Source organism: Panulirus ornatus, chromosome 3 (genome assembly GCF_036320965.1).
Source record: "Panulirus ornatus isolate Po-2019 chromosome 3, ASM3632096v1, whole genome shotgun sequence".
NCBI classification, from domain to species: domain Eukaryota; kingdom Metazoa; phylum Arthropoda; class Malacostraca; order Decapoda; family Palinuridae; genus Panulirus; species Panulirus ornatus.
In genome coordinates this window covers 73,915,660-73,942,439 of record NC_092226.1, presented here as the reverse complement: position 1 = coordinate 73,942,439, position 26,780 = coordinate 73,915,660, and the positions used below count along the sequence as shown (strand labels likewise).

Here is a 26,780-nt window from a genome sequence, read left to right as displayed (position 1 = left end):
GTCCTTTGACGTTCCCTGGACCATCCTGCTGAATATGCTCCGTGGAGTACAGAGCGAAGATCTGCTCCTAACTGATTCATGTATTGCAGGGTGTGTGTATACCAGCCATGCAGGCCATCCTGGCTCAGTGGGCGCCGCCCCTCGACATCACCTCCATGGTCGCCTACACTTACTCAGGTCAGTATCACTCGATCCATGCGTTTGAATTACGTCTCAGTGGCTCTGAGATAAACCTCTTTCATACTTTACCCACTGGAGATTAACCTCGACTTCGTCCCCGGCAGGTTTGGCAGTGGGCGCGGCTCTGGGAGGCCCTGTGTCTGAGTGGGTGGTGACTGTGATCGGTTGGCGCGCCCTCTTCTACTGCCAGGGGGTGGTGGCGCTCGTGTGGTGCGTCATGTGGCAGCTCCTGGTGGCCGAGAACCCCTCCAAGCACCCGCGGATCACGGCCGAGGAGAAGAACCACATCACAACATCTATTGGGGCGCAGCACGCTGGCCGGGGGCTACCGGTGCCCTGGACTCATCTCTTCAGGTAATGATGACCCTGTAGACCCAACATGACCTTTGCCCCTCTTTGATTATCGCTACAGGAGTGATTAATGACATGTCGGACACCTTCAGTTGTGACATTTTTCCTTGTCAGCCTCACCATCGTTGAATTTACTGGAATAAAGCTCATATTATCTCTCAGAATTCATAAGCTGAACATGTGATATAAGATAGTTGTGGTAACAAATGTTTCACATCTTCCTTTTCCCTTAAATTCCTCCCTCTAGATTTCCTTTAGATGATCGTGTGTGTGTGTTTGTGTTGGCAGGTCTCGTCACGTGCTGGCAGTAGTCCTGTCTCAGCTAGGCTTCTCGTGGGCGTGGTTTACGCTCCTGCACCACGCCCGAGAATACGCCGTCACAGTCCTCCACGTCCCCAACCACCAGGTGGGTATACGTGTTCCCTCCCTGGCTCTCTGCAGCAAAACCATTCGTCCTCCAGCATCTTTTTCTTCTTATTTACCTTTTTTCAAGCTTGCCTTTCTTTCACTACTGTGTATTTTCTCAGGAAAAATTACTTGGTATATGAATATTTCATTCCGTCATGAACAATGATGATAGCGTAACTCAATCTACAATTATATTAATCTGTGATTATATTAATGTATATAATAATATAAATTTATGATTATATTAATCGAATTTGTGGAATCTTCAAAGAAAGAGAAACCTAATGTTTCAGGATTACCTAGCCTGAAAAATATAGAAATTTAAAGCTATTTACGTAGAATTATATGTATATTTTGGCTCAAAGGTACGCGTGACCTGGGGTACGGCGCTGTTCGCTATGTGGGTGATCGCCCTGGTGTATGCATCGCTGGCCTCGTGGGTTCGACGAACCAACCGACGCTCCACTGTCGTCATCCGCCGCGCAGCCAACACCATCTGTAAGTACGACGCAGCTCACGTCGTCAACACACATCTCCTGCAGGGAGATAACTGCTCCTACAGTGTTTTCTTCTTACTCCTCCTCCTCCTGCTCTATCCTCTTCTCTTCCTCCTGGATCTCGTATATGCTAGGGCCAAAAACAGTCATGGGTTTGTCCGGTATATTTCGTCCAATTCACCGAAAATATACCTAAATCTTAGCTGTTAGAAGAAGTTCTGTTGATTTTCACAAATATTTCACCTACTTTTACTTTCAGTAACCCAATGTTTTCCCGAAACTTCAGCGCCGTGATATTAAGTCACTTATGTACTATCCAAGGATAAAAAAAAAAAAAAAAGATTATACCAACCTTGGTCCTAACAATTTCAAACGTTGACTTGGATTTGACGTATCCATTTGATTTGGTTAGACCAGATATGACCAGCAATTTATCATGTGTGTGACATGAATTTCCAGTATACAAATAGTTATGTGAATACTTCATCATAGTAAGATAATTTTACTTAAGAACAACAGTGTCCCAACGTTTGTATTTCTTCGTTAAACCCCTAACGTTAGATATTAGTTTGTCGACTTTGAAGCCTAACTTTGAACGAGAAAAGACCATTGTTAGTGTCATATGGTGTTTGGTGAGGAAGCCTATGGCTGACATTTTCACTGTGTCTGACCGTTTCACTACGGTTCACAAACATTTAACTGTCATAAAACGTTTAGCTATATTTTCACTCCTACGAGAAACCATTTACCTTGAGTAAGGATAATAATGTTTTAATGTTTGTGTTGTTTGGTTCCAGTTACGCTAGCGACAGCTGCTTGCTTGGTGGGTGTGGCGCAGTCTAGCTGCTCCCAGCGGGCAGTGCTGGTGTGGTGCTCCATGGCTCTGGCCCTCGGCCTAGCCGCCTCCTTCTCCACCTTCCTCGTGAATGGCATCGAGCTGGCACCCAACCACGCGGCGGCCATCGCTGGCTTCAGTGGCACCATCGCCGCTACCGTCAAGGTCCTGTCGCCGCTCTACGTCGCCTACCTCACCGACGGACAGGTAAATGTCTGTGTTTACTTATGCTTTTGTTTGTGTTGTATGTCTGTACGAATGTTCATAACAGGTGAATCAATACTATAAATTCTTGGTATTTAACTGTAGTTAAAGAACAGGGTTTTTTTTTTCATTTCTGTATCAACTAAAAGAAGTTCATATAATTAATGTGATCAAAGAGTAATTATACCTAATGTTATGTGTCTGTTTGCAAATATCCGTATTCACAGATAAGAGAAAGGGTCCTGGAATATCATGTTATTATTATAATTATTATCATTATTATTATTATTTTCATTATTATTATTATTATTATTATTATTATTATTATTATTATTATTATCATTATTATTATTATTATCATTATTGTTATTATCATTGTAACTAAGATGTTTAATTTTGCTGCAGGCGACACTTGAGCGATGGCGGATGGTGTGGTACACAGGAGCCATCATTGTCATGCTCACCAATTGCCTCTACTTCCTGATGGTGTCGTCGAAGGAGCAGGTGTGGAACAGACCTGTGGCTGTGCCGGTCTACCCCAAGAGGGAGGTGAACAACCTGGCTCAGAGAAGGGCACGTCCCGCACCTCCCTCACACCAGAACTCATCCTCCAGGGGCAATAAGAACCCTGGTTACGTCTTCACCGAGCACCTGTAAGAGGCGCTGACGAAGGGGGAAACAGCTTCCTCGTGAGATAAAGACGTGCCTGCCTGCCTGCCTACATCTGTGGAAGACATAGCCATCAGTTTCACTGACCGAAGTTCACACCAAGATATTAAATTCCAAGTGCTCCACTATGGATCCCTCTGTGGTTCTAAGAAGTAGAACCCTACCAGAAGGAGGGATAGGGTGTTCGCACTCTGCCTAGAATTCTTGGGGTGTTTTACACATGTCCAAATAAACCAGAAGTAAACTACTTGTGTACAACACAATGCTCGACGGTCTTCAGGCTTGATGATCCATAGGACTGTAAATCCTACGGTGGTAACACCTCATATGGGATGTAACGACACCTATGTGGCTATTCAGATCTTGGTAGGCCCAAAGCCCCATCTCGTGATGGATGAGGCTGTAAACTAGGCTGGCTGTCTTAAGCAGTCGAGAGAGGCAACCGTCCAACAAAGCCAGTCACCCGTCCCATACGGAGAGGGCCACAGTGTTGGACGGAACGCATATGTAGATATGCATCCGCCATAATTGAAAATGTATGATAATGTAAAATGTGGGAATAGAGTACACCAGGGTATCTGTGGACAACTGAGAGTTGATCACAGTGTCCTGGGAGAAGTGAGAGTAGACGACAGCGTCCTAGGAGAAGTGAGAGTACACGACAGCGTCCTGGGAGAAGTGTGAGAGTACACGACAGCGTCCTGGAAGAAGTGAAAGTAAACGACAGTGTCTTAGGCAGGCCAATGAAGTGTACTTCGTCTCTCCTGCGGTCACGTTTCGTTACTGCACTTAAAAGATACTAAGTCTAGAAGTTATGTATATTTCACTTCAAACTTCTGTGAATACTCAAATCTCTATACATGTACATATATCAAGAATCATAATTGTGTCAATACATACTAATTTCAAGTTCATAACATGTAATATCTACATAAATGACACTGCTCTCCTGCATAACCAATATCAACGAACTTTTTCGGACTGTCTTCGAATATGTACATAGCAGAAAAACTTTTTACCAATAATTTTGCAATTTGTGTAAATAGATTTTATATACTTAAAAAGACAGATTTGTATACATATGAAATTTGTACAGATATTCTGAAAATGATTACATCTCTATTGTGTAGATTTTAGCACAATTTGTCTATTTTTATGACATTCAGAACAGTTTCATTTTGGAAACACCAAAATAATACATGGGCTATGAATGTGCTATTAAACATTAATGGTGTGTATTTACATCATGATAATTGCTTTGTACAGATATATAGTTCATTACACCATGAAATACTTGCATGAAATATCACTTAAAGTCACCCATCCAACAAAACACGATTGACTGAGGTCTTTGCGTGAGACTCGTAAAGCAAGTCTGGTATGTAATTGTGGCGCGAGACTCACCATTTCGATATATCTAAATATCCTTAGCTGTACACGACTTCAAATTGAAATAACGTCAAGCAATAAAAAAAGATTAAGTTGGATACCGTGAAAGATGATTTTGTCCCGACGTGGGCTTAAAACTTGCATGATAACCTAACAGACAGACAGACGTCTGCTTGACCCATTGCCATACATCTGAACGTATGACCTGCGCAGGCAAGTATTACAACAGGCCCGAAAAATTGTCTTATAAACTTCGCAACTGAAATATGTTGCGTAGCGCCCTCTGTTTTTACTGTGATAATATACTATAGGATTACATGTAAACCCCGGCTATTATAGGACCAAACAGTAGTGGCTACGGCCTCAGCCTTATATTTATTACTCCCTCTGTTCATATAGATATTGCTTATTTTCATCTCTTCACGTTTTGCGCTTGATACTGTCCCGCGCAGAGTTCTGATCTCCATGCTTTCTTTAATTTCCTCTCACAGTAATAAAGGTGTAAAATAATCTGTTTTCATCAACTAATACAGTTTGGCTTATCAACAGTAATCTCAAAATACTTTAAAGAAATGCGACATTCATTCACCTACAAAGCCTCGCCCCGGTTACTAATGCACCTTCTTATCATTTTCTACCTCCTCCTCAAGTTTTAGTGCATCATATTGCATTACTTTCTCAACTTGTGTCTTGAATCAGCTTCTTATTACATATCAAATCTTGTACCTATTCCCAACTCTTTGTTTACCCTGCCTCTCTCTCTCTTAGTTCCCTGCCGCACCGAGTGGCGGCGCGTGAGCCTAACATTATTTATTACCCGAGAAGCGACACTGCTGTGAGCATCACCGTTAACGATCCCCATCACTGAACCTGATAATCTGATGCATGACGAAAGTCAGTGGTTCATCGCCCACCAAGACGCCATTATACCCTACGCCAGTCTCTTCAGGGTACACTGTGGTAAACTCATTTCACCTCGACATCGTATATATATACAAATGATGACTTCATGTAAATATATTTTTTTTCTTAGAATTATATCGATACTTCCTTGTACATATTTTGTTTCCATCCAACACTCGTTAACACAAAGGCCCCATCAGACTACCACAGCACAGAATCCTTAGAACGAGTAACTGAATTATTGTGGTCATTTTCTGATAGCTGTGAAAAAAAAACTTCATATATATATATATACCTTTTTCTTCCAAAAGTCAATTAAATCATAAAAAAGGTTATTTATGTTTGCAATTACCAAAAGTTGTGACTGCCATCAAAAGCGTAATGTCTTTGTCAGTCTTTTGCTATAGAATGCTTGGCCATGTAAACGTTTAACCCTCCATGGATAATTGGATAATAGTTTCTTTCAGCCTGACCATATGCATTTTCATACTTGCATCGCTTATTTTGGACTAATTCATCATTCTTCAATGTAATGGGCACCATCTACCCATAAGGTCTTGTGTTATTGTCATAGGGTGATGATGAGCGAGTGTCGGTCGGTAGCCTATCTTTCTTGCGTCCTCCTTGGACCATCATCATGCATAAATTGTACTGACGAATTAAGGATACTCTGTGTGTGATATGCATGAATATCATAAATAAAATGAATTGGTATTTCTTGTTTAATTGGTTCCTATACATGAAGCTCAACAACAAACTATACTTATCAGATTGTCGTTAATGAAAGGATCTTACTGGAAATAATTTAAAACACGGTTGAAAGGTTTCAAAATGATTCATTGGTCTCAGTACTGAGACCCTCATTAAGGTGATTTTCTTGGCTCTCCTGTGAAATCAAAGAAAAGGAAATAAAATTTCAGCCACATTAAATACTAATAATAATGATAATAATAATGATAACAACACACACACACACACACATATATGTGGGGCCTCTGTGGTTTAGTGCATAATGCTACAGTCCATTGGTCAACACAAGCACTCTCGTAATCGAACCCTCGTGAGTTCGAATCCTGGATGCGGCAGTTGGCCCACACTCGGAGAATACCTGGCTTACGCTGTGATGCGTTTGTTGAATTGGTGTAAATTAAGAATAATCTTAATTTTTCTTACTGTTAACTACAAGTTAATGCACATAAATGTGGTAAGACTTAAGTTTACCATATGGAATATCACAGACGAACAGCCTCATAAAACTAACTAGGTATTTTACAGAAATAATGTATTTTAGATCAACTATTGAAATATGGCATTTCTATTTCTTGAAAGGATTTCTATAATTATAGAAACTTCCGTAATCATTTCAAAACAGTTCACTCCAGTAGCCTACTTCGTTCACTGGCAATATTACAAACCCTACCAGATGCAAGTGTTCCACCAAACAGATTCATGACTATGATCTCATCAGCAGCCAATTAAGACTTGAGATCAGTTTCTGTCATCTGAAACAAAAAGAAAATACAATCACATGTATTTAGAATAAGCTAGATTTTGAGAGTTGAGCAGTTAGATATGAAATAATAGAAGTTGCTGGACTTGTCTTGGGTTGGAAGAATAAAACAAAAAAGATGCAGCCAAACTAACATGAATTAGATTATTCTAAAGACGTCTGCCCTATGCCGTTGTATTGAAAACAATCTAATTCATGATAGCTATGTCCATACTGGTAATGACCCAGGAACATTTGCCAATTAGGAGATTTTGTTGCTAGATTTGGCTCTCTGTTTACGCTACTTTTATGACATTTGACGACAATCATAAATCTGAATTCCAGTAATACACTGAACTGAATCTACATTCTTTTCAACATTCAAAATATAGCGATATATGAATATTTGGTTTGGCAACCGTTGTGGACAGTAGCCAGTCAGAGTTCGGACGCCAATGCTTAAAGTCAGTGTCACTAGTGTCGACGTCAAGGTCTGATTGATGGTGCTGTTGACGTGTAGTGAACTTGTGTTGCTCTATTGATATCCGGATTGAGGAATTGCCCTTGAACACACGTTTTAGAGCTAGTTTTTGACGCTGCTTCCAGATTAGTTATTTTCTTTTTGTAACTGCTTAGGTTTCTGCGTTACGGCATAGTAACGCAGAAGAAACAAGTAACATATTTGGTATCACCTTCAAAAACTGGCCTAGAAAAGTGTGCTCAAAGCAAACCTCTCAAGAACCCTACTAAAGTCACTAACCATATACTAACCACAGTCAGTGTTTGTTTAGTGCAGTTTAGCTGGTCTGGTATTTAGAGCACCTTAGATCTATGAATGTAAGCTTTAAGATGATAGTGACCCTGAACTGTGAACAAAAGTAAGAGACAGCTTCCACTTCCAGTATTCAAAGACAGTCAACAGAAATGTGAACACCGAAGAAATGAACACCACCACCCAAGAAGCTTCGTCATACTTCGAGCAGGGCCTTGAGAGTCTTGCAGATATTAAGGTGAATAATGATTGTTGGTGATGGCTCGAGTGGTAGTTCATCGTCATTATCCGAAGTTCAGTTGCTGCCGGAATGTTGGTGCTAAAATCAGTTTGTATATTCTAAGATACGGTTTCCATGCTTAGATGTTCGAAATTGAATACGCCCATTGTGTCGTTGTTTCGTACAAGTGAAATACATTTTTTTTTTCCTACCGCATGAGCTGCCTTCGATTAATAGTATGATGAGCAGAAAAGCTCCAAAAAATATTTCTGATGTTTGCAGTTTGGTGAAGACAAATGCTTTATGGTGCAGAAGTTTGTGCCTGAGTTTGGGATACCGTATAAAGAGAACACGTTGAGAGTAAATATGAATAAAAGTAAGGTTATTAGGTGTAGCAGAGCAGAGGGCAAGTTCACTGGGGCATGAGTTTGAACTGAAAATTTATGTTAGATGCGACATGTTTTAGATACTCAGGAGTGGACATGGCAGTAAATGGATTATGGAAGCGGAAGTGAATCATCGGGTGGATGAGGGGGCGAAGGTACTTGGAGCATTTAAGAGCATTGGACCAACGTGTCGTTATCTGAGAAGGCGAAAATGGGTATGTCAAGCGATAGTAGTCCCAACAAAGTATGGATGAGAAGCATGGCTGTGCGGAGGAGGATGGAGGTATTGGAAATGAAATGTTTGTAGATAGAATGTGGTGTGAAGTGGTTTCATCGAGTAGGTTGTGAAAGGGTGAAAATTGGTGTGGTAATAAATGAGTATGTTTTGGCTTACAGAGAAAATGTGTTAGGAGAGGTTGACAGAGAGGATGTATGTGGCAGAAGTGAAGGGAACACGTAGAAGATGACCAAATTGGAGATGGATTAATAAAGTGAAAAAATGTTTTGTTTCGAGGCCTGAATATGTAGAAGGGTGCAAAACGTTAACAGGATAAAGTTAATTAGAGCGATTTGGTATACAGGGAGTGACGTGCTGTCAGTGGACTGGACCAGTGCACGTGAAACAGCCTGAGGAAACCACAGAAAGGTCTGTGGAGCCTTGTTCATGAGGGGGGGGGGGGGGTTGCTGTGGTTTCAGTGTATTACAAATGACACTAAATGGTTGTGATCGAATGCGGCCGGCTTTGTGTCTGTTGCCGGTCTGCCTTGCTAATGCGGGGAACGGCGAACAATATATATATATATATATATATATATATATATATATATATATATATATATATATATATATATATATATATATTTATTTATTTATTTATTTTGCTTTGTCGCTGTCTCACACGTTAGTGAGGTAGCGCAAGGAAACAGACGAAAGAATGGGCCAACCCACCCACATACACATGTATATACATTCACGTCCACACACGCAAATATACATACCTATACATCTCAACGTATATATATATATATATATATATATATATATATATATATATATATATGTATACACACATGTACATAATTCATACTGTCTGCCATTATGTATGTATGTATATGATAAAGAGAGAGAGTGAGGGGGGGAGGATATTAGGATACTATTAGTCCTCCAGTAGATAACTTCCTCAGAGATCATGAGGTTTTATGTTACATATATGTTCTATTGCAGCACAGAGTACTATACAGCATCGCAACAATATGCACACAACAATTTGTCTGAAAAAAAGAACGAGCACAAGTTTGAATATGATAGAGCGAATAGGCATTTTCAGGTGATCAGACTCAAATGAATGAGTGTTATTTGAATTCTAGATCGCAATTCACCTTAGCAAGTGCCTCATATATGTAATAAGATACTAGTTCCAAGAGAGAAAGGGTCATTGTAGTATCAGCTTATTACAAATTTCAGCGTCAATACACAAAAGTAGACATGTTCGTTACTGCTCTTCACAGGTATCATACACCAAAAGAAAGATATGCTTATTTTCACTATCAACCATATATCCTTGAGAGTACATTGAATCAAGTATTTCTCTTATCCAAATTCAGTTTGTAGAGGAGTGGGGAAAGTACATTTTTTCTTTAGTTTCAATATAAACAAGAGCAACATGAGAACTTGTGCCAGATGGTAACTAAGAATTGCACGTTTGTTGAGGTACGTGGTCATGTGTTGACGGCGTCGCGGCTGCTGAGATGAGTTAAGACGGCTGATAACACAATTCCGACACGTGATTGATCATTTGTGTTAATTGGTAAATGTTCAGAATTGTTTAATGGAATGGTTTAGCTATGCATCAAAAGTAACTGTGGAGAGACTTTGATCTTTGTGGGGCATGAATTAAAGGGTATGTTTTTCGGTATTGAAATAAGTGGTAAAGATTATGAGTATTATCGAAAATTCGGATTGAGTTACTGTGAAAGTAGTTTGAATATTAACAGAAACAGCCGAAATTTGTACATTCCAGGAAATAGACCCAGCAGTAATTGATTAATGATTTCCTTTCAGGGCAGCTGCAAAAAAGTGAAAGAAAACTATATCAGTGAACCCCTAACACCCATTAAAAATTATTTAGAAGAACGCTGAGATAGAATGATGATTAGTATTCTATGATGATAAATGAAAAGATGTTAGGGAGGGATATGAAGATGGTGGGGGGGGAGGGGGGTGACGTTGGGATAAATGAAAATTATGGAAGTGAGCAGAATGTATTTAGAGCCTCTGTTAACTTCCTTAAGCAGCCAACATTTGACATAATATTCAGGTTTGTACTCAGTTTATATATAGGACCCATGTCATCCATATAATGAGAAATGTTTGCTAGATATGGTGATGTTCATTAGGTGCATATCCATGTAAGGGAATGTGCTCATTGCCCATACCTGTAGATGTAAAGACTAAGCCAAAACAATCCTACATTTTTCAGAAAACAACAAGAATGAGGTAAATATTGGCTGTGATGGAGTTAGGTGTAGTTTTCATAGTTTCTGTTGACTTCTTAATGTGTTTCACCAACTGTTATGTTACTTAGCCCCACTTTTTCCCTGATCTTTGTAACTCTCCCCAGTACTGATTTATTGTGCTGTGCTTCCTTTATAAAGTTTCTCAACAACATTCAAAAGCCTTCCCCGCACATCATATAGACTCAGAACTTCTATTCATTGTATACTTTTTCTAAATCCATAAATGTTTTTTACCCCTTTTCATTTTCTCAAAAACTTTCTTCATCACTTGTTTAAGTACAAAACTCATCTTGATACCTTCTTCCTTTCCAAAACCTTCCTTAGTCTTCATTAGCAGTTAATCAACAGTTCATTCACTAATCCCTCTTAACATAATCACTCACTGTTCAATGATACACCATGCTTTCTGATCTGAGACATTTTGCCATGACCACCCTCCCCTTCCTTCTCCTTTATGGAATGAGACAATTACTGTTTTTATCCCCTCATTTGGCAAGTAACCAAGTTTCCTTGCTTTTGTACACACTCTCCAGATCTACTCCCCAGCATTTTCACCTACATTCTTCACCATCAACATCATCTCTGTTACAATTTTTTTTCTAATTGATAGACATGCATTGTACACATCCCTCCTTAATACTTTGGTACACTTCTTTCCAAAAGTCTCATTCATTTTTCCCTCAAGATCCAAATTTGCTCACCTTTTATTGATTTATGCCCTCCTTTTAGCTCTTCTGTTCAAGACTGTAGTCTACATTTCACCATCCATTCATCACTATTTTATGGCAGATGTATTTCCTTCCAAACTATTCTTTTCTTCATCACTAACTTTTTCTTATCAACCCTCCTTCTTACTGCACTTTTTGTATAACCTGTACATGCTGTTCCACACACCTTCCTGGTAGCCTCCATTAATGTAGTCGTTATTGCAATAAATATCTCCTCATTCACACTCCATACTGTTCCTGATTCTGTCATCTTTTCACCTACCTTTTTAGGAGGCAAGTTGTACCCTTTCTTTTTTTTTTTTTTTTTTTTTTTTTTTTTTACATATCTTTTCTAGTCCTGCACCATTTAGTGTAAGAATGTAAATGTATGCATTATTGTCCTCTCCAAGAACTCTCACCTAGAAAACACATTATGTACCCCACACGACAAACTCTTTCTTATCAATAAGAAATCAGTCATGCTGTTGTCTAGCCAGTTATTCCTGTTTTTGTACCATGTGCGTTTATGAACATCTTTATGTTTAGAGAGACCATTATAAAGAAACAAGGATAAAATGTACATATCCTTTATATCACTCATGCCGATGAATGTATACAGTGCACACATATTTTGTCACCACAGTCATTTTCACCTCGGACTCCATACCCAGCTATCTGTGTCCCACTCTGTCCCACATAGATGCTTATAGATCAGCATCCTCCATTGCTCTCATGTTCTTTCCAGGAGCCTTCTTTATCACTGCATTGTATAAATGCAACCATTACAGAAATTCTTAACCTCTCACACCTGAACTTTGCCACTATTGATCTTGCACTGACACACTTGCAATCAAGCGTCTTTAAAACCACTCATCCTTCACTAACATACCAAACTTTTTTCTTGCACAACCATATGTATCATCTTAAATGATTTCACACTCTTTCTCTCCATCCCACTCAGAGGTTCCACCAACTCTCAGCTTTGTCACGCACAACTCATTATGTATGATAAATCCCTTTTAAAAAGTGTCTACGACTTCCATACTCTCTTATGGACATTCGTCACTTAATCCTCTTGCTTTCCAATCCATTATATGAACATACAGTTCATTCTAATTCACCCTGTTCCTTGCACACCTCTCACCCTCCTCTATGTTCAGGCCCCAATCGCTCAATATCTTTCACTCCATCTTTCCACCTCCAATTTGGTATCCCGCTTTTCTTTGTTCCCTCCACCTCTGACACATATATCTTTGTCAGTCTCTCCACTCATTCTCTCACAGTATGTCCAAACCATTTCAACACACTCTCTTCTGCTCTCTCAACCACACCCTTTTGTATTTCCACACATCTCTCTTACCCTTTCATTACTTACTTGCGAGGTAGCGCAAGGAAACAGACGAAAGAAATGGCCCAACCCACCCCCATACACATGTATATACATACGTCCACACATGCAAATATACATACCTACACAGCTTTCCATGGTTTACCCTAGACGCTTCACATGCCCTGATTCAATCCACTGACAGCACGTCAACCCCGGTATACCACATCGATCCAATTTACTCTATTCCTTGCCCTCCTTTCACCCTCCTGCATGTTCAGGCCCCGATCACACAAAATCTTTTTCACTCCATCTTTCCACCTCCAATTTGGTCTCCCACTTCTCGTTCCCTCCACCTCCGACACATATATCCTCTTGGTCAATCTTTCCTCACTCATTCTCTCCATGTGCCCAAACCATTTCAAAACACCCTCTTCTGCTCTCTCAACCACGTTCTTTTTATTTCCACACATCTCTCTTACCCTTATGTTACTTACTCGATCAACCCACCTCACACCACACATTGTCCTCAAACATCTCATTTCCAGCACATCCATCCTCCTGCGCACAACTCTATCCATAGCCCACGCCTCGCAACCATACAACATTGTTGGAACCACTATTCCTTCAAACATACCCATTTTTGCTTTCCGAGATAATGTTCTCGACTTCCACACATTCTTCAAGGCTCCCAGGATTTTCGCCCCCTCCCCCACCCTATGATTCACTTCCTCTTCCATGGTTCCATCCGCTGCCAGATCCACTCCCACATATCTAAAACACTTTACTTCCTCCAGTTTTTCTCCATTCAAACTTACCTCCCAATTGACTTGACCCTCAACCCTACTGTACCTAATAACCTTGCTCTTATTCACATTTACTCTTAACTTTCTTCTTTCACACACTTTACTAAACTCAGTCACCAGCTTCTGCAGTTTCTCACATGAATCAGCCACCAGCGCTGTATCATCAGCGAGCAACAACTGACTCACTTCCCAAGCTCTCTCATCCCCAACAGACTTCATACTTGCCCCTCTTTCCAAAACTCTTGCATTCACCTCCCTAACAACCCCATCCATAAACAAATTAAACAACCATGGAGACATCACACACCCCTGCCGCAAACCTACATTCACTGAGAACCAATCACTTTCCTCTCTTCCTACACGTACACATGCCTTACATCCTCGATAAAAACTTTTCACTGCTTCTAACAACTTGCCTCCCACACCATATATTCTTAATACCTTCCACAGAGCATCTCTATCAACTCTATCATATGCCTTCTCCAGATCCATAAATGCTACATACAAATCCATTTGCTTTTCTAAGTATTTCTCACATACATTCTTCAAAGCAAACACCTGATCCACACATCCTCTACCACTTCTGAAACCACACTGCTCTTCCCCAATCTGATGCTCTGTACATGCCTTCACCCTCTCAATCAATACCCTCCCATATAATTTACCAGGAATACTCAACAAACTTATACCTCTGTAATTTGAGCACTCACTCTTATCCCCTTTGCCTTTGTACAATGGCACTATGCACGCATTCCGCCAATCCTCAGGCACCTCACCATGAGTCATACATACGTTAAATAACCTTACCAACCAGTCAATAATACAGTCACCCCCTTTTTCAATAAATTCCACTGCAATACCATTCAAACCTGCTGCCTTGCCGGCTTTCATCTTCCGCAAAGCTTTTACTACCTCTTCTCTGTTTACCAAATCATTTTCCCTAACCCTCTCACTTTGCACACCACCTCGAGCAAAACACCCTATATCTGCCACTCTATCATCAAACACATTCAACAAACCTTCAAAATACTCACTCCATCTCCTTCTCACATCACCACTGCTTGTTATCACCTCCCCATTTGCGCCCTTCACTGAAGTTCCCATTTGCTCCCTTGTCTTACACACTTTATTTACCTCCTTCCAGAACATCTTTTTATTCTCCCTAAAATTTAATGATACTCTCTCACCCCAACTCTCATTTGCCCTCTTTTTCACCTCTTGCACTTTTCTCTTGACCTCCTGTCTCTTTCTTTTATACATCTCTCACTCAATTGCATTTTTTCCATGCAAAAATCGTCCAAATATATATATATATATATATATATATATATATATTTTTTTTTTTCTTTCTTTTTTTGCTGTCTCCCGCGTTTGCGAGGTAGCGCAAGGAAACAGACGAAAGAAATGGCCCAACCCACCCCCATACACATGCCTTGATTCAATCCACTGACAGCACGTCAACCCCGGTATACCACATCGATCCAATTCACTCTATTCCTTGCCCGCCTTTCACCCTCCTGCATGTTCAGGCCCCGATCACTCAAAATCTTTTTCACTCCATCTTTCCACCTCCAATTTGGTCTCGCACTTCTCCTCGTTCCCTCCACCTCCGACACATATATCCTCTTGGTCAATCTTTCCTCACTCATTCTCTCCATGTGCCCAAACCATTTCAAAACACCCTCTTCTGCTCTCTCAACCACACTCTTTTTATTTCCACACATCTCTCTTACCCTTACATTACTTACTCGATCAAACCACCTCACACCACACATAGTCCTCAAACATCTCATTTCCAGCACATCCACCCTCCTGTGCACAACTCTATCCATAGCCCACGCCTCGCAACCATACAACATTGTTGGAACCACTATTCCTTCAAACATACCCATTTTTGCTTTCCAAGATAATGTTCTCGACTTCCACACATTCTTCAAGGCTCCCAGGATTTTCGCCCCCTCCCCAACCTATGATTCACTTCCGCTTCCATGGTTCGATCCGCTGCCAGATCCACTCCCAGATATCTAAAACACTTTACTTCCTCCAGTTTTTCTCCATTCAAACTTACCTGTGTGTGTGTGTGTGTGTGTGTGTATAAAAGATAGAAGATACTTCCTAAACTCTTTGAACCTTATGCATGCAGTTGATGATGTATTTCTCTTTTTCCCATAGGGTCAGTGCTAAGGATTGAATGATTAATTGCTATATTAAGGAATACATGTGCTGTATTATTTGACCTACAAAACCTCTGTCACATAGCCACGGACGAAAGTAAGTATTTCCAGCTCCATTTTCATGTGTTTGTAAACAGTTGATGAATATTGAGGATAAACATTTATGTATAACTTTGTGAGAATTGTTTATTAGAACTTGAAGTAGAATGCTCATTTATGATATGTATCATTGCATATTCACTAAATGTACAGTTATGTTAAGGGGAAGGCTCAGTTGATCAAAGTTTAGGGATTTTGCTAAATTGCTCTGTTTTCTTCTATATTTTGGTGGTTTCTTGAAAGACTGTATTTTTAGTTCATCTCTACAAAGTCTAGAAAAGACAATATATATCACTGTTAGCATCCATGTATATGTCTACATATGTATATAGGTTCACACCTTGTTAAGTTTTTCATCAGAATTCAATTCTCAGCAATTGTTTGTTGTAAAATCATGTAATTTCTTATGCAGATGTGCCTCAGCGTCCCACCAAAAGTAGGTTGCCCTGACCTAAATTTCATGTCTCAGAGGTTAACTTCATAATCTGAGATTACTGTCCCTGTGTTTATCACTTGCAGTCCATTAGCTTATTTAATGATGTCATAAGTGAAATGAGTTTTTTTACAGATTATGGGTGTTCGTGGCCTCTCCACTTACATTCTGGAACATCTTAGCAGTGTTCTTGAACAGCACATGCTTCATAATCGCCATGTTATCATTGATGGGAACAACTTAGCTCACATTCTTTACTATGAATGTACTGGAATTAATGCTGCATTTGGGGGAGATTATGACAAATATGCAAGCTTTGTACAAGGTTTCTTTGAACGGTAAGCTGCCTGTCAAGTCTGAAGTATAATTGCATGTGCATGTCTAATTACTGTCATACACAGTACAGTAGTCTCACTAGCATACTGTAATGCAGTTCAGGATACTTTGCATTGATGATAGCACAAAAGTATGTGATTTTTTTTATTTGATATTTAAAACAAAAAGATCAGATGAAGAAATTGGAAAAAAAGACATAGAAGATCAATGCAGCCTGAGTGTCTAGCTTTTGGGCTTGGACTGAAGGCCTGATAGACTTTGTGCTGTGACATAGTCAGATGCTTGCTGTCATTGCTTCAATTTTCATAATAACACATAAGTTTTCACCCTCAGCCTTTGCTTGTCCTGAATAAGAGGAATGTAAAATGTGGGTAACATCGCAACAGAAGCTTGAAATGTGGATTGAAAATGGGGAAACTAATCCAAGGATGTAGTTGAAAACCTGTTTAGACATTCTCCAAATATTATTGTATCTTTAGCATTATCAGATTTTTAGTACTGAGTATTAAGAGCAAGATAATGATGATATACTTATTTAAATGGTGGTTGCTTTTGAGGATGGATTAAAGGAAGGACTACTTTAGTTCTTTTGCAAAGTTCTTTAACTGGGCTTGCTTCAGAAAGTTACTGAATAGCAAAACTACTGTATTTTCAAGATAAATGAACTTAGTTTTTCCCCCAGTCCCCAGTATTTGAGAAGTTTTCCCCCCAGTCCCAAGTATATGAGAAGTTTTACTGTTTATTTTTTAAACCTGCATTTTTCAGTTATACTTTGATCTCAGGCTGCAGTATTAGAAAGAACTCACATAATTGAATGTACAGTACATTCATGAATAGATATGACTATCAGACTGTGAGTACAGGTATATCATCTGTCAGACTTTCCCAAATACTCATCAGCCATAACATATGTGTAATTCATTGTTTTAGGTATTAGTATAGTTTTGCTTTTTCAGACTGCAGTCATGTGAAGTTCATGCCATCGTTATTATGGATGGTGGGCAGCCTTTAAGAGACAGGAAAATGAGGACAGTGAAAGAAAGAGTCGTTAACCAGATCCGGACATGCTTATCCATCCAGCCCAGTAACCAGTTCAGGTTAAAAGTGTTTCCATGCATGGGGAGCCAAGTTTTTGTTACAACACTGCAGAAAATGGGTATTACAGTTTTGCAGACAGATTTTGAGGCAGATGAGGAAATTGCTATGTTGGCCAAGAAACTTGGCTTTACAGTTCTTAGTAATGATTCAGATTTCTATGTGTTCAACGTGCCATTCATTTTGCTGGACTCCATCAGGCACAAGAAAGTATGCACAGGAAAGAAGAAAAAATCTAGAGAAACCTTTAAATATATGACCTGCTGCCATTTCAATTTGGATATTTTTTGTGAGGTAAGTAAATTCAAATTAATTTTAGTAAGTTTGATTGCAGAATTTGACACAGATTTTATCCTTGTTTTGCAAACTGTATACTCACTGTACACGTGGTATTCCATATACAGTGACTTTTTTATCGTATTCACAGAACATATGATACTCCTTGCATAGTCGACCTTCACTCCTAATATGCTCCTTCCTTGTCTGACACCTCAGTTTAGGTCTTTTACCTTTGCTTCCACTTATTTCATTCAGATACACTTATGATACGAGTATGTGAAAGAGATCATGCTAGTGTGGGGTTGAAACACAGTTTTGTCTCCCAAAATGAGTTCTTTTGTAAAGGATTTCCCACATTTGACCATCATAAAACATTTAAGGCTGGCAGTTGCCCTCTCACAGGGTCTCAGTAGTCATAAAGAATCCTCAGTGCCTGTGATATCATGGTACAAAAGTTAAGTGGTGGGAAGAAATTAACTGATTCCATCAGTTATTTGCTCTATCTGGTATTTTTGGCTGTTCGTGACTTGGTGTGGTTTGCAGTGTCTTCACTTTAGTCCATGTCTCTCAGACATGTCAGATGTTTATCCTGTTTCTGTTGTAGTATGTGATTTTCAAGACAAAGTAGAAGTACTTGTTATTGCTTAAGGAATAGGACATGTGGAGACACTGCTAATGTCAGCTTTCACAGCATAGCAGTGACCTCAAATTTTGTTGTAAAATACTTAGTTCAATGAATACCTTTCATATGCTTTATTTGCTTTGCTCTTTTTTGTTTGGTTTTCTTTTGTATATCTGTATTTGTTTGTGATATTTTTTGTTTTTGTGTTTATGAATATGTCATAGTTGAGGTATGGTGTGTGGACATGTATTTAATGGCCATATGGTATATGAAGCGAGAGGCTATTCCATATTATGTTCTAAGAGGTCGTAACTCAAGTTAAACCAGTTGGGAGGTTTGCTACTTACCAACTCCATTAAGAGATACAGATTTTTGATTGTTGTTTCTGTTATGGCTACTTGGTTGTCATTATGTTAAGATCAGCTCAAAATTGTGTTGTTGGTGGAGTAGGCAGATACACACCCTGAGACCAAACATAATTTTAAAGTCCTTCAGTATTTCTTTGGCCATCTTTAGCAATAAATGCACCTTCCCCTCCAGCAGCCCCTTCTAAGCATAGATACTGGCACCTGAACAAATCTGACTGGAATTAATTATGTAACTTCTTTTCTGACTTTCCTTGGGTTAATTACTTTCTCTTATGTGATGATGCCTCTGGTGATGCATTGCAAAGGTTATTCTTGCAGGAAAGGAAGCATTTATCCCTTCTTCTTCCAAGATGACCTTTTCATCCAATCCATGGTTCAGCTGTTCCTGTTCTGAGGCCATTCAGGCAAAGGATTGGGCATATTGGGCTTGGAAAAATTCTCCTTCCTCTGGCTCCCATTCAGCTGTTATCACTGCCCATAATTGCTGAAAGCATGTTATCTGTTAAGTGAAGCATTCCTTTATCCAAAGGAGGTGCAATAATCTTTCCTCGTCCACTGGTAGGTCTTTCTGGTATTTAGCTAAGGGCATCTCTAACAACTTCTGTCACTCTAACTTTACATCACTTTTCCATTCTGATGGTACTATATCTGTCTCTCTCCTAGACAAAGCAACTCTCTTTGGCTCCTGTTTCTCTTCCAAACTCTGCCTTGGATCACTCTCAAGTTCCTTCTCCACCTGATGCTACTATTACTAATCCTGTGCCTCTTAACGTAATCTCTTTTTGGACTGTCTGAAAAGCACTTCTTTCTCTGGACACAAGCAAGGCTTATGGCATCCATCCAAGTGTTCTGAAAGACTGTGCCTCTGAACTTGCACCTGTGCTTGCTCCTCTGTTCCGTTTCTGTTTAAAAACCATATCGGGCTTCTCTGTGGAAGCATTCATTGATATACCTCATCCCTAAGAAGGGTGACCATTCTGACCCCTCTAATTATCATCGTATTGCTTTGATATCTGCCATTTTCATAGTCTTTGAATCCCTCTTCAGTATCCTTAGATACCTCAAAAATCACAGTCTTCTTTCTGATCACCAGTATGGCTTCCGCAAGGCGAGATCCCCTGGTGATACTCTTTCCTACCTAATAATGTATGGTCTTCTTCTCTGAAAGATTTTGGGGAGTCATGTGTAGTTGCCCCTGACATATCTAAGACTTCTGATGGGTTGTAGCATCAAGGTCTCATCTATAAGCTCCCCTCTTTTGGCTTCCCTCCCTCACTTTGCTCCTTCATATCTAGCTTCCTCTCTAACCAATTCATCATTGTGGTTGTTGATGGATCAGCCTCTCAAGGTATTACTGTAGCTTTCTTGGAAACCCCATTGAACAGAAATAGCAAAGTCTGCCTCTAAGAAACTAGATGTCCTGTTTAGATGTTGAAACTTCTCTTCTGAACAGTTGCTCCATTTATACAAAGGATTGATTCATCCTTGTATGGAGTGCTGCTCTCACATTTTGGGTGGTTCTAGCTCTGCATCCTTACTTGACAAAGTTTCTTCGAAAGCAATCCGCCTCATAGACTCTCCCAGGCTAACGTAATAACTTGACCTCCTTGCCTTGTGCCACAATGTTGGCTCACTTTTCCTCTTCTGTAGGTATTACTTTGCTCCTGAGAGCTTGCTGCTTGTGTGCCCACACCACTAGCTAGACCAAGCAATACTCAGTAAGCTGCTATATCACACAATTATTGTGTGGCCATCAGCAACTCAATTGTGGGTTGTTTTGACAACTGTTTCTTTCCATACACATAGAAGCTTTGGAACTCTCTACACTCTCATATCTTTTCCAGTAACTGTGACCTTGCACTTTCTGAAGACTGGTTTTAACTTTCTCAAAAATTTGTAAATATTTTCCCTTGTCTTTTCTTTTTCCATTTCACTATTCTCTCCTTATTTCAATTAGGGCCCGGCCTTTATGTTGACTTTTGTCCATGACTGGAGCCTTAAAGATAAAAAACTGACATATTGTATACTGCAGTTAGGCCACTAGACAGTGATATGAACTTTTACATATCTTTTAAGAATTAAACCTTGACAAAATGTTCCCTCACTAGCCCTCATTTTTTCTTACAGAAATTATTCACTTGTATTAGAAACCCATTTTATTATGTAAGTTTCACAAGATATTTTTTTATATTTTGATGATGGCAGTAGTGATAGTATATTCACCCCTAGGAAACAGGAATGGACCGTGAACACCTGCCTCTCCTAGCAACATTATTGGGTAACGACTATTTGGCATTTGATGTGTTCACTGATTTCTACGCCCATTTGGGAGATGGAAAGAGAAATAGAAATATGACTGCTCGTCACAAAACAATTAGAAATGTCATCTCTTGGTTAGCAAGTAAAAAAGGCAGAACCACAGATGACGTTATCACAGACGTAAGTAAATGAATGTTGACAGTTATGTGCCATCTAGATTATTCAGACCAGTCCTTAGGATCCTTTTTCAGACTTCATTAACTTTTGAATTATTGGATAGCCATCAAAATTGAAATTTAAAACATTCTGCTCACACATTACCACAATTGCATTAATACTATTGGTGCAAATTTGAGATATTATTTTTCCTGCAATATTTGGATTAACCCCACACTTTTCAACAACCATGCTTTTGTGTGTGGTTCACCATATCAGTAGTCAAACACTCTTTGAATAGAGCAAACCCAGCCGAGTTGCCAAGTTACACATGTACCTATAAAGCTCTGTGGAAAGGGCCTGTCTTATGGGACTTTAATGAAGTTTATAAATATTGCAAGCATTTGATATACTACTTAACCCTGAAATGGTGGCCAACAATGATTGTTGTGCACTTATGTAACAGCAGCCAATAACATTTGATATGCTAATTTTTCCCATGTCTGTTTAAATATCCATCTGTTGGATGACGTAACGCTTATGATATGTATTGGTTAGTGAGGAAAGTAAAGAAAAATAACATGAGAAATATGAAAAATTTGTGACAGTGATTCTTGTGGGGTTACATATGATGAATGAGGCTTGCAAGGAAGGCATCCTACTGAACTAGTGCGTCAGGAAAGAGGGCAAATGAGAGCTGGCCTGTGAGAGTATCATTAAACTTTACGTAGAATTTAAAGATGTTTTTGTTGGAGGTAAATAACAAGACAAGAGAACAAATGGGAACATTGGTGAAAGGGGCGAGGGGTGATGTGATTACAGGTAGTGATGAAGGGAGAAGATGGAATGAATATTTTTAAGGTTTGTTGAGTGTGTTTAATGATAGAGTGGCAGATGTAGGGTGCTTTGGTCTGGGTGGTGTGGGAAGTGATGGGGGTCATGGAGAATGGCTTGGTTAAGAGAGAAGAGGTATTGAAAGCTTTGTGGAAGATGAAATCTGGCAAGGTGACGGGTTTGGATGGTATTGCAGTTGAATTTATTAAGAAAGGGAGTGACTGTGTTGTTGATTGGTTGGTAAGGATATTCATTGTATGTATGGATTATGGTGAAGTGCCTGAGGATTGGCGTAATACATGCATAGTACCATTGTACAAAGGCAAAGGGGATAAAGATGAGTGTTCAAACTACGAAGGCATAAGTTTAAGTATTCCTGAGAAACTATATGGGAGGGTATTGATTGAGATTGGTGGCTGATTCATGTGAGAAACTGCAGAAGCTGGTGACTGAGTTTGGTAAAGTGTGAAGAAGAAAGTTAAGAGTAAATGTGAATAAGAGCAAGGTTATTAGGTACAGTAGGGTTGAGGGTCAAGTCAATTGGGAGGTAAGTTTGAATGGAGAAAAACTGGAGGAAGTAAAGTGTTTTAGATATCTGGGAGTGGATCTGGCAGCGGATCGAACCATGGAAGCGGAAGTGGATCATAGGGTGGGGGAGGGGGCGAAAATCCTGGGAGCCTTGAGGAATGTGTGGAAGTCGAGAACATTCTCTCGGAAAGCAAAAATGGGTATGTTTGAAGGAATAGTGGTTCCAACAATGTTGTATGGTTGCGAGGCGTGGGCTATGGATAGAGTTGTGTGCAGGAAGGTGGATGTGCTGGAAATGAGATGTTTGAGGACAATGTGTGGTGTGAGGTGGTTTGATCGAGTAAGTAATGTAAGGGTAAGAGAGTTGTGCGGAAATAAAAAGAGCGTGGTTGAGAGAGCAGAAGAGGGTGTTTTGAAATGGTTTGGGCACATGGAGAGAATGAGTGAGGAAAGATTGACCAAGAGGATATATGTGTCGGAGGTGGAGGGAACGAGGAGAAGTGGGAGACCAAATTGGAGGTGGAAAGATGGAGTGAAAAAGATTTTGAGTGATCGGGGCCTGAACATGCAGGAGGGTGAAAGGAGGGCAAGGAATAGAGTGAATTGGATCGATGTGGTATACCAGGGTTGACGTGCTGTCATTGGATTGAATCAGGGCATGTGAAGCGTCTGGGGTAAACCATGGAAAGTTGTGTGGGGCCTGGATGTGGAAAGGGAGCTGTGGTTTCGGGCATTATTGCGTGACAGCTGGAGACTGAGTGTGAACAAATGGGGCCTTTGTTGTCTTTTCCTAGTGCTACCTCGCACACATGAGGTGGGAGGGGGATGGTATTCCATGTGTGGCGAGGTGGCGATGGGAATGAATAGGGGCAGACAGTGTGAATTGTGTGCATGGGTATATATGTATGTGTCTGTGTGTGTATATATATGTGTACATTGGGATGTATAGGTATGTATATTTGCATGTGTGTGTGTACATTGTGTATGGGGGTAGGTTGGGCCATTTTCTTTCGTCTGTTTCCTTGCGCTACCTCGCAAACGCGGGAGACAGCGACAAAGCAAAATAATAAAAAAAATATAATTGATTGAGAGGGTGAAGGCATGTGCAGAGCATCAGATCGGGGAGGAGCAGTGTAGTTTCAGAAGTGTTAGAGGATGTGTAGATCAGGTGTTTGCTTTGAAGAATGTGTGAAAAATTCTTAGAAAAACAGATGGATATGTATGTATCTTTTATGGATCTGGAGAAGGCATGTGATAGGGTTGATAGAGGTGCTTTTTCGAAGGTCTTAAGAGTATATGGTGTGGGAGGTAAGCTGCTAGAAGCGGTGAAAAGTTTTTACCAAGGATGTGAGGCATGTATATGAGTAGGAAGAGAGGAGATTGATTGGTTCTCAGTCTGCGGCAGGGGTGTGTGATGTCTCCATGGTTGTTTGATTTGTTTATGGATGGGGTGATTAGGGAGTTAAATGCAAGAGTTTTGGAGACCGGGGCGAGTATGCAGTCTGTTGGGGATGAGATGGCCTGGGAAGTGAGTCAGTTGTTGTTCGCCAGTGACATAGCAGTGGTGGCTGATTCGAGTGAGAAACTGCAGAAGTTGGTGACTGAGTTTGGAAAAGGGCATACCTCTCACCCTCCTGTATGCTCAGTCCCTGACCACTCAAAATCTTTTTCACTCCATCCCTCCACCTCCAGTTTGGTCTTCCACTTCTCCTTGTTCCCTCCACCTTTGACACATATCCTCTCTATCAATCTTTCCTCACTCATTCTCTCCGTATGTCCAAACCATTTCAACACACCCTCTTCTGCTCTCTCAACCACACTTTTTATTTCCACACATCTCTTTTACCCTTTCATTACTTTCTCAGTCAAACAACCTCTCACCACATGTTGTCCTCAAACATTTCATTTCCAACACATCCACCCTCGTCCATACAACCCTGTCTATAGCCCATGCCTCGCATGTTGGAACTACTATTTCTTCAAACATACCCATTTTTGCTCTCTCAGATAACATTCTCTCCTTTCACACATTCCTCATCACTCCCAGAACCTTCGCCCCCTCCCCATCCCAGTGACTCACTTCTGCTTCCATGGTTCCATTCACTGCTAAGTCCACTCCCAGATATCTAAAACACTTCACTTCCTACAACTTTTCTCCATTCAAACTTACTTGTCACGTAACTTGTCCCTCAACCTTACTGAACCTAATAACCTTGCTCTTATTCACATTTACTAACCAACTTTACCAAACTCAGCCACCAACTTGTGCAGTTTCTCACTCAAATCATCCACCAGAGCTGTGTCATCGGCAAACAACAATTGATACTTTCCAGTCCCGCTCATCCCCAGCAAACTGCAATTATATACCCTTGCCTGAGACCAACCCCTAGGTGTGGATGAACATCTGGGTTGACTGTGGACTGACTACCACAAAAATGTATTCACACTTATGCACTCAACCTTGGGCAGCCCATGAATGCATCACAGTCAGGAATGCTAACTGCTCCATTAAGTACCCCTCTTCCAAGGGCTGCTACACACATTAGCAGAGACAGGATGGACTTCTTTGAAGCAAGAAGTTCTTTGACAAGGTTGCCCTCTGTTTTTGCTCTCTGTATGTAGTAATTTACTGAATGTGGCTGATGTAGAAAAGTATCAATAGAACATATATTGAAAGATGTGTTGATACAGAAGTCATTTTTGCTCATAGCCTTATTTTTATTTTGAGTGTTCTCATTGAAAGGTTGGTAGCATTCTGATTTTTCAGGTTTAGAGGTTGGATGGATTCTGTTTTGATAAGTTAAGTGGTTGTAGGTTTGAAAAATTAAAGCAGAAAGATTAGCATTGATGGCAGAGTCTGCAATTTAGCAGATGGCAGAAAAATTTGGTGATGACAACATATTTATGGTTTTGCAGGCATTTCATAGTAATGGGGATGACTTTTTACTTATTGCATTGAGTTGATAGCAATGGAAGTGATTTCAAACTGATAGTCATGACTTGATAGTGATAGCAGTGATTTTGATGATTGTGCAGGTAATTGTTTTTCTTTCTTTCTTTTAAACTATTCGCCATTTCCCGCGTTAGCGAGGTAGTGTTAAGAAGAGAGGACTGGGCCTTTTTTGGAATATCCTCACCTGGCCCCCTCTGTTCCTTCTTTTGGAAAATTAAAAAAAAAAAGAGGGGAGGATTTCCAGCCCCCCACTCCCTCCCCTTTTAGTCGCCTTCTACGATACGCAGGGAATACGTGGGAAGTATTCTTAATCCCCTATCCCCAGGGATAAAATTGTTTTTATTACTTTAATATCCTTTTCCTGCAAATACTCACTGTTTCTGTGAATAACAGTAAGCACCTATGTTGAATTTATGTATTTAGTTTGTTCATTGATTAGAATTATTTACTGCTGTATTTGTTCATTGATTAGAATTATTTACTGCTGTATTTGTGATCACTAATGACAGTCCGTTTGTTCCTTTTACCGGTAGCAAGATTCACCACTTTATTTCCATCTTTGAATTTCACATTGGCTATAATTATATCGATGATGTCATGTATTAAAGATGTTGGTGCTTATGCTGTGATGAAAAATATGTATACATATGTCCATATTATTGGTCTTTATTCTGAGTAGATTGCTTCAGAAAAGTCTTTTGTAATCATTTCAGCCATGGACTTTTCCTCAAACCTTCAGATATACAAAATGTAGGATTAGATTAGCCATCATGAAGTACACATGAAGTGTAGTAGGTGGAAGAAATTAGTGCAGTAAAAGAAAACGTGAGTTTATGCAGGGCTGTATGTGAAAAAAGTTTTGTACTAGACGACTTTGTTCATTGGATTGTATACTACTTTAATGTAACAGTATTTGAATGTCCTTAGGATGGTTTGGAATGCTGATATCACTCACTGTTCAGTGGTTGAACAAGGTCACTGACA

At 39.9% G+C, this 26,780-nt stretch overlaps 2 protein-coding genes across 6 annotated transcripts in view; both read left to right on the top strand.

Moving 5' to 3' along the window:
- Window positions 1-6,150, top strand: part of LOC139763696 (uncharacterized) — an 89,101-nt gene extending 82,951 nt beyond the window's left edge. For 2 of the 3 annotated variants that reach the window (XM_071690029.1, XM_071690023.1), the window contains exons 6-11: window positions 90-177; window positions 285-534; window positions 820-937; window positions 1,305-1,437; window positions 2,234-2,484; window positions 2,881-6,150. In XM_071690029.1, coding sequence (XP_071546130.1) covers window positions 90-177; window positions 285-534; window positions 820-937; window positions 1,305-1,437; window positions 2,234-2,484; window positions 2,881-3,132 — 1,092 coding nt within the window. In that variant the 3' untranslated portion in view covers window positions 3,133-6,150. The remainder of the gene's footprint in view (window positions 1-89; window positions 178-284; window positions 535-819; window positions 938-1,304; window positions 1,438-2,233; window positions 2,485-2,880) is intronic. The other variant, XM_071690036.1, reaches the window with a different exon arrangement.
- Window positions 6,151-7,634: 1,484 nt separating this feature from the next.
- Window positions 7,635-26,780, top strand: part of LOC139763673 (protein asteroid-like) — a 28,011-nt gene continuing 8,865 nt past the window's right edge. Inside the window, exons 1-5 of one of the 3 annotated variants that reach the window (XM_071689989.1) lie at window positions 7,635-7,935; window positions 15,833-15,931; window positions 16,502-16,704; window positions 17,659-18,091; window positions 21,296-21,505. In XM_071689989.1, coding sequence (XP_071546090.1) covers window positions 16,505-16,704; window positions 17,659-18,091; window positions 21,296-21,505 — 843 coding nt within the window. In that variant the 5' untranslated portion in view covers window positions 7,635-7,935; window positions 15,833-15,931; window positions 16,502-16,504. Of the gene's footprint in view, window positions 7,936-10,001; window positions 10,112-15,832; window positions 15,932-16,501; window positions 16,705-17,658; window positions 18,092-21,295; window positions 21,506-26,780 lie in introns of those variants that run through there. The other 2 variants (XM_071689980.1, XM_071689997.1) reach the window with 2 other exon arrangements.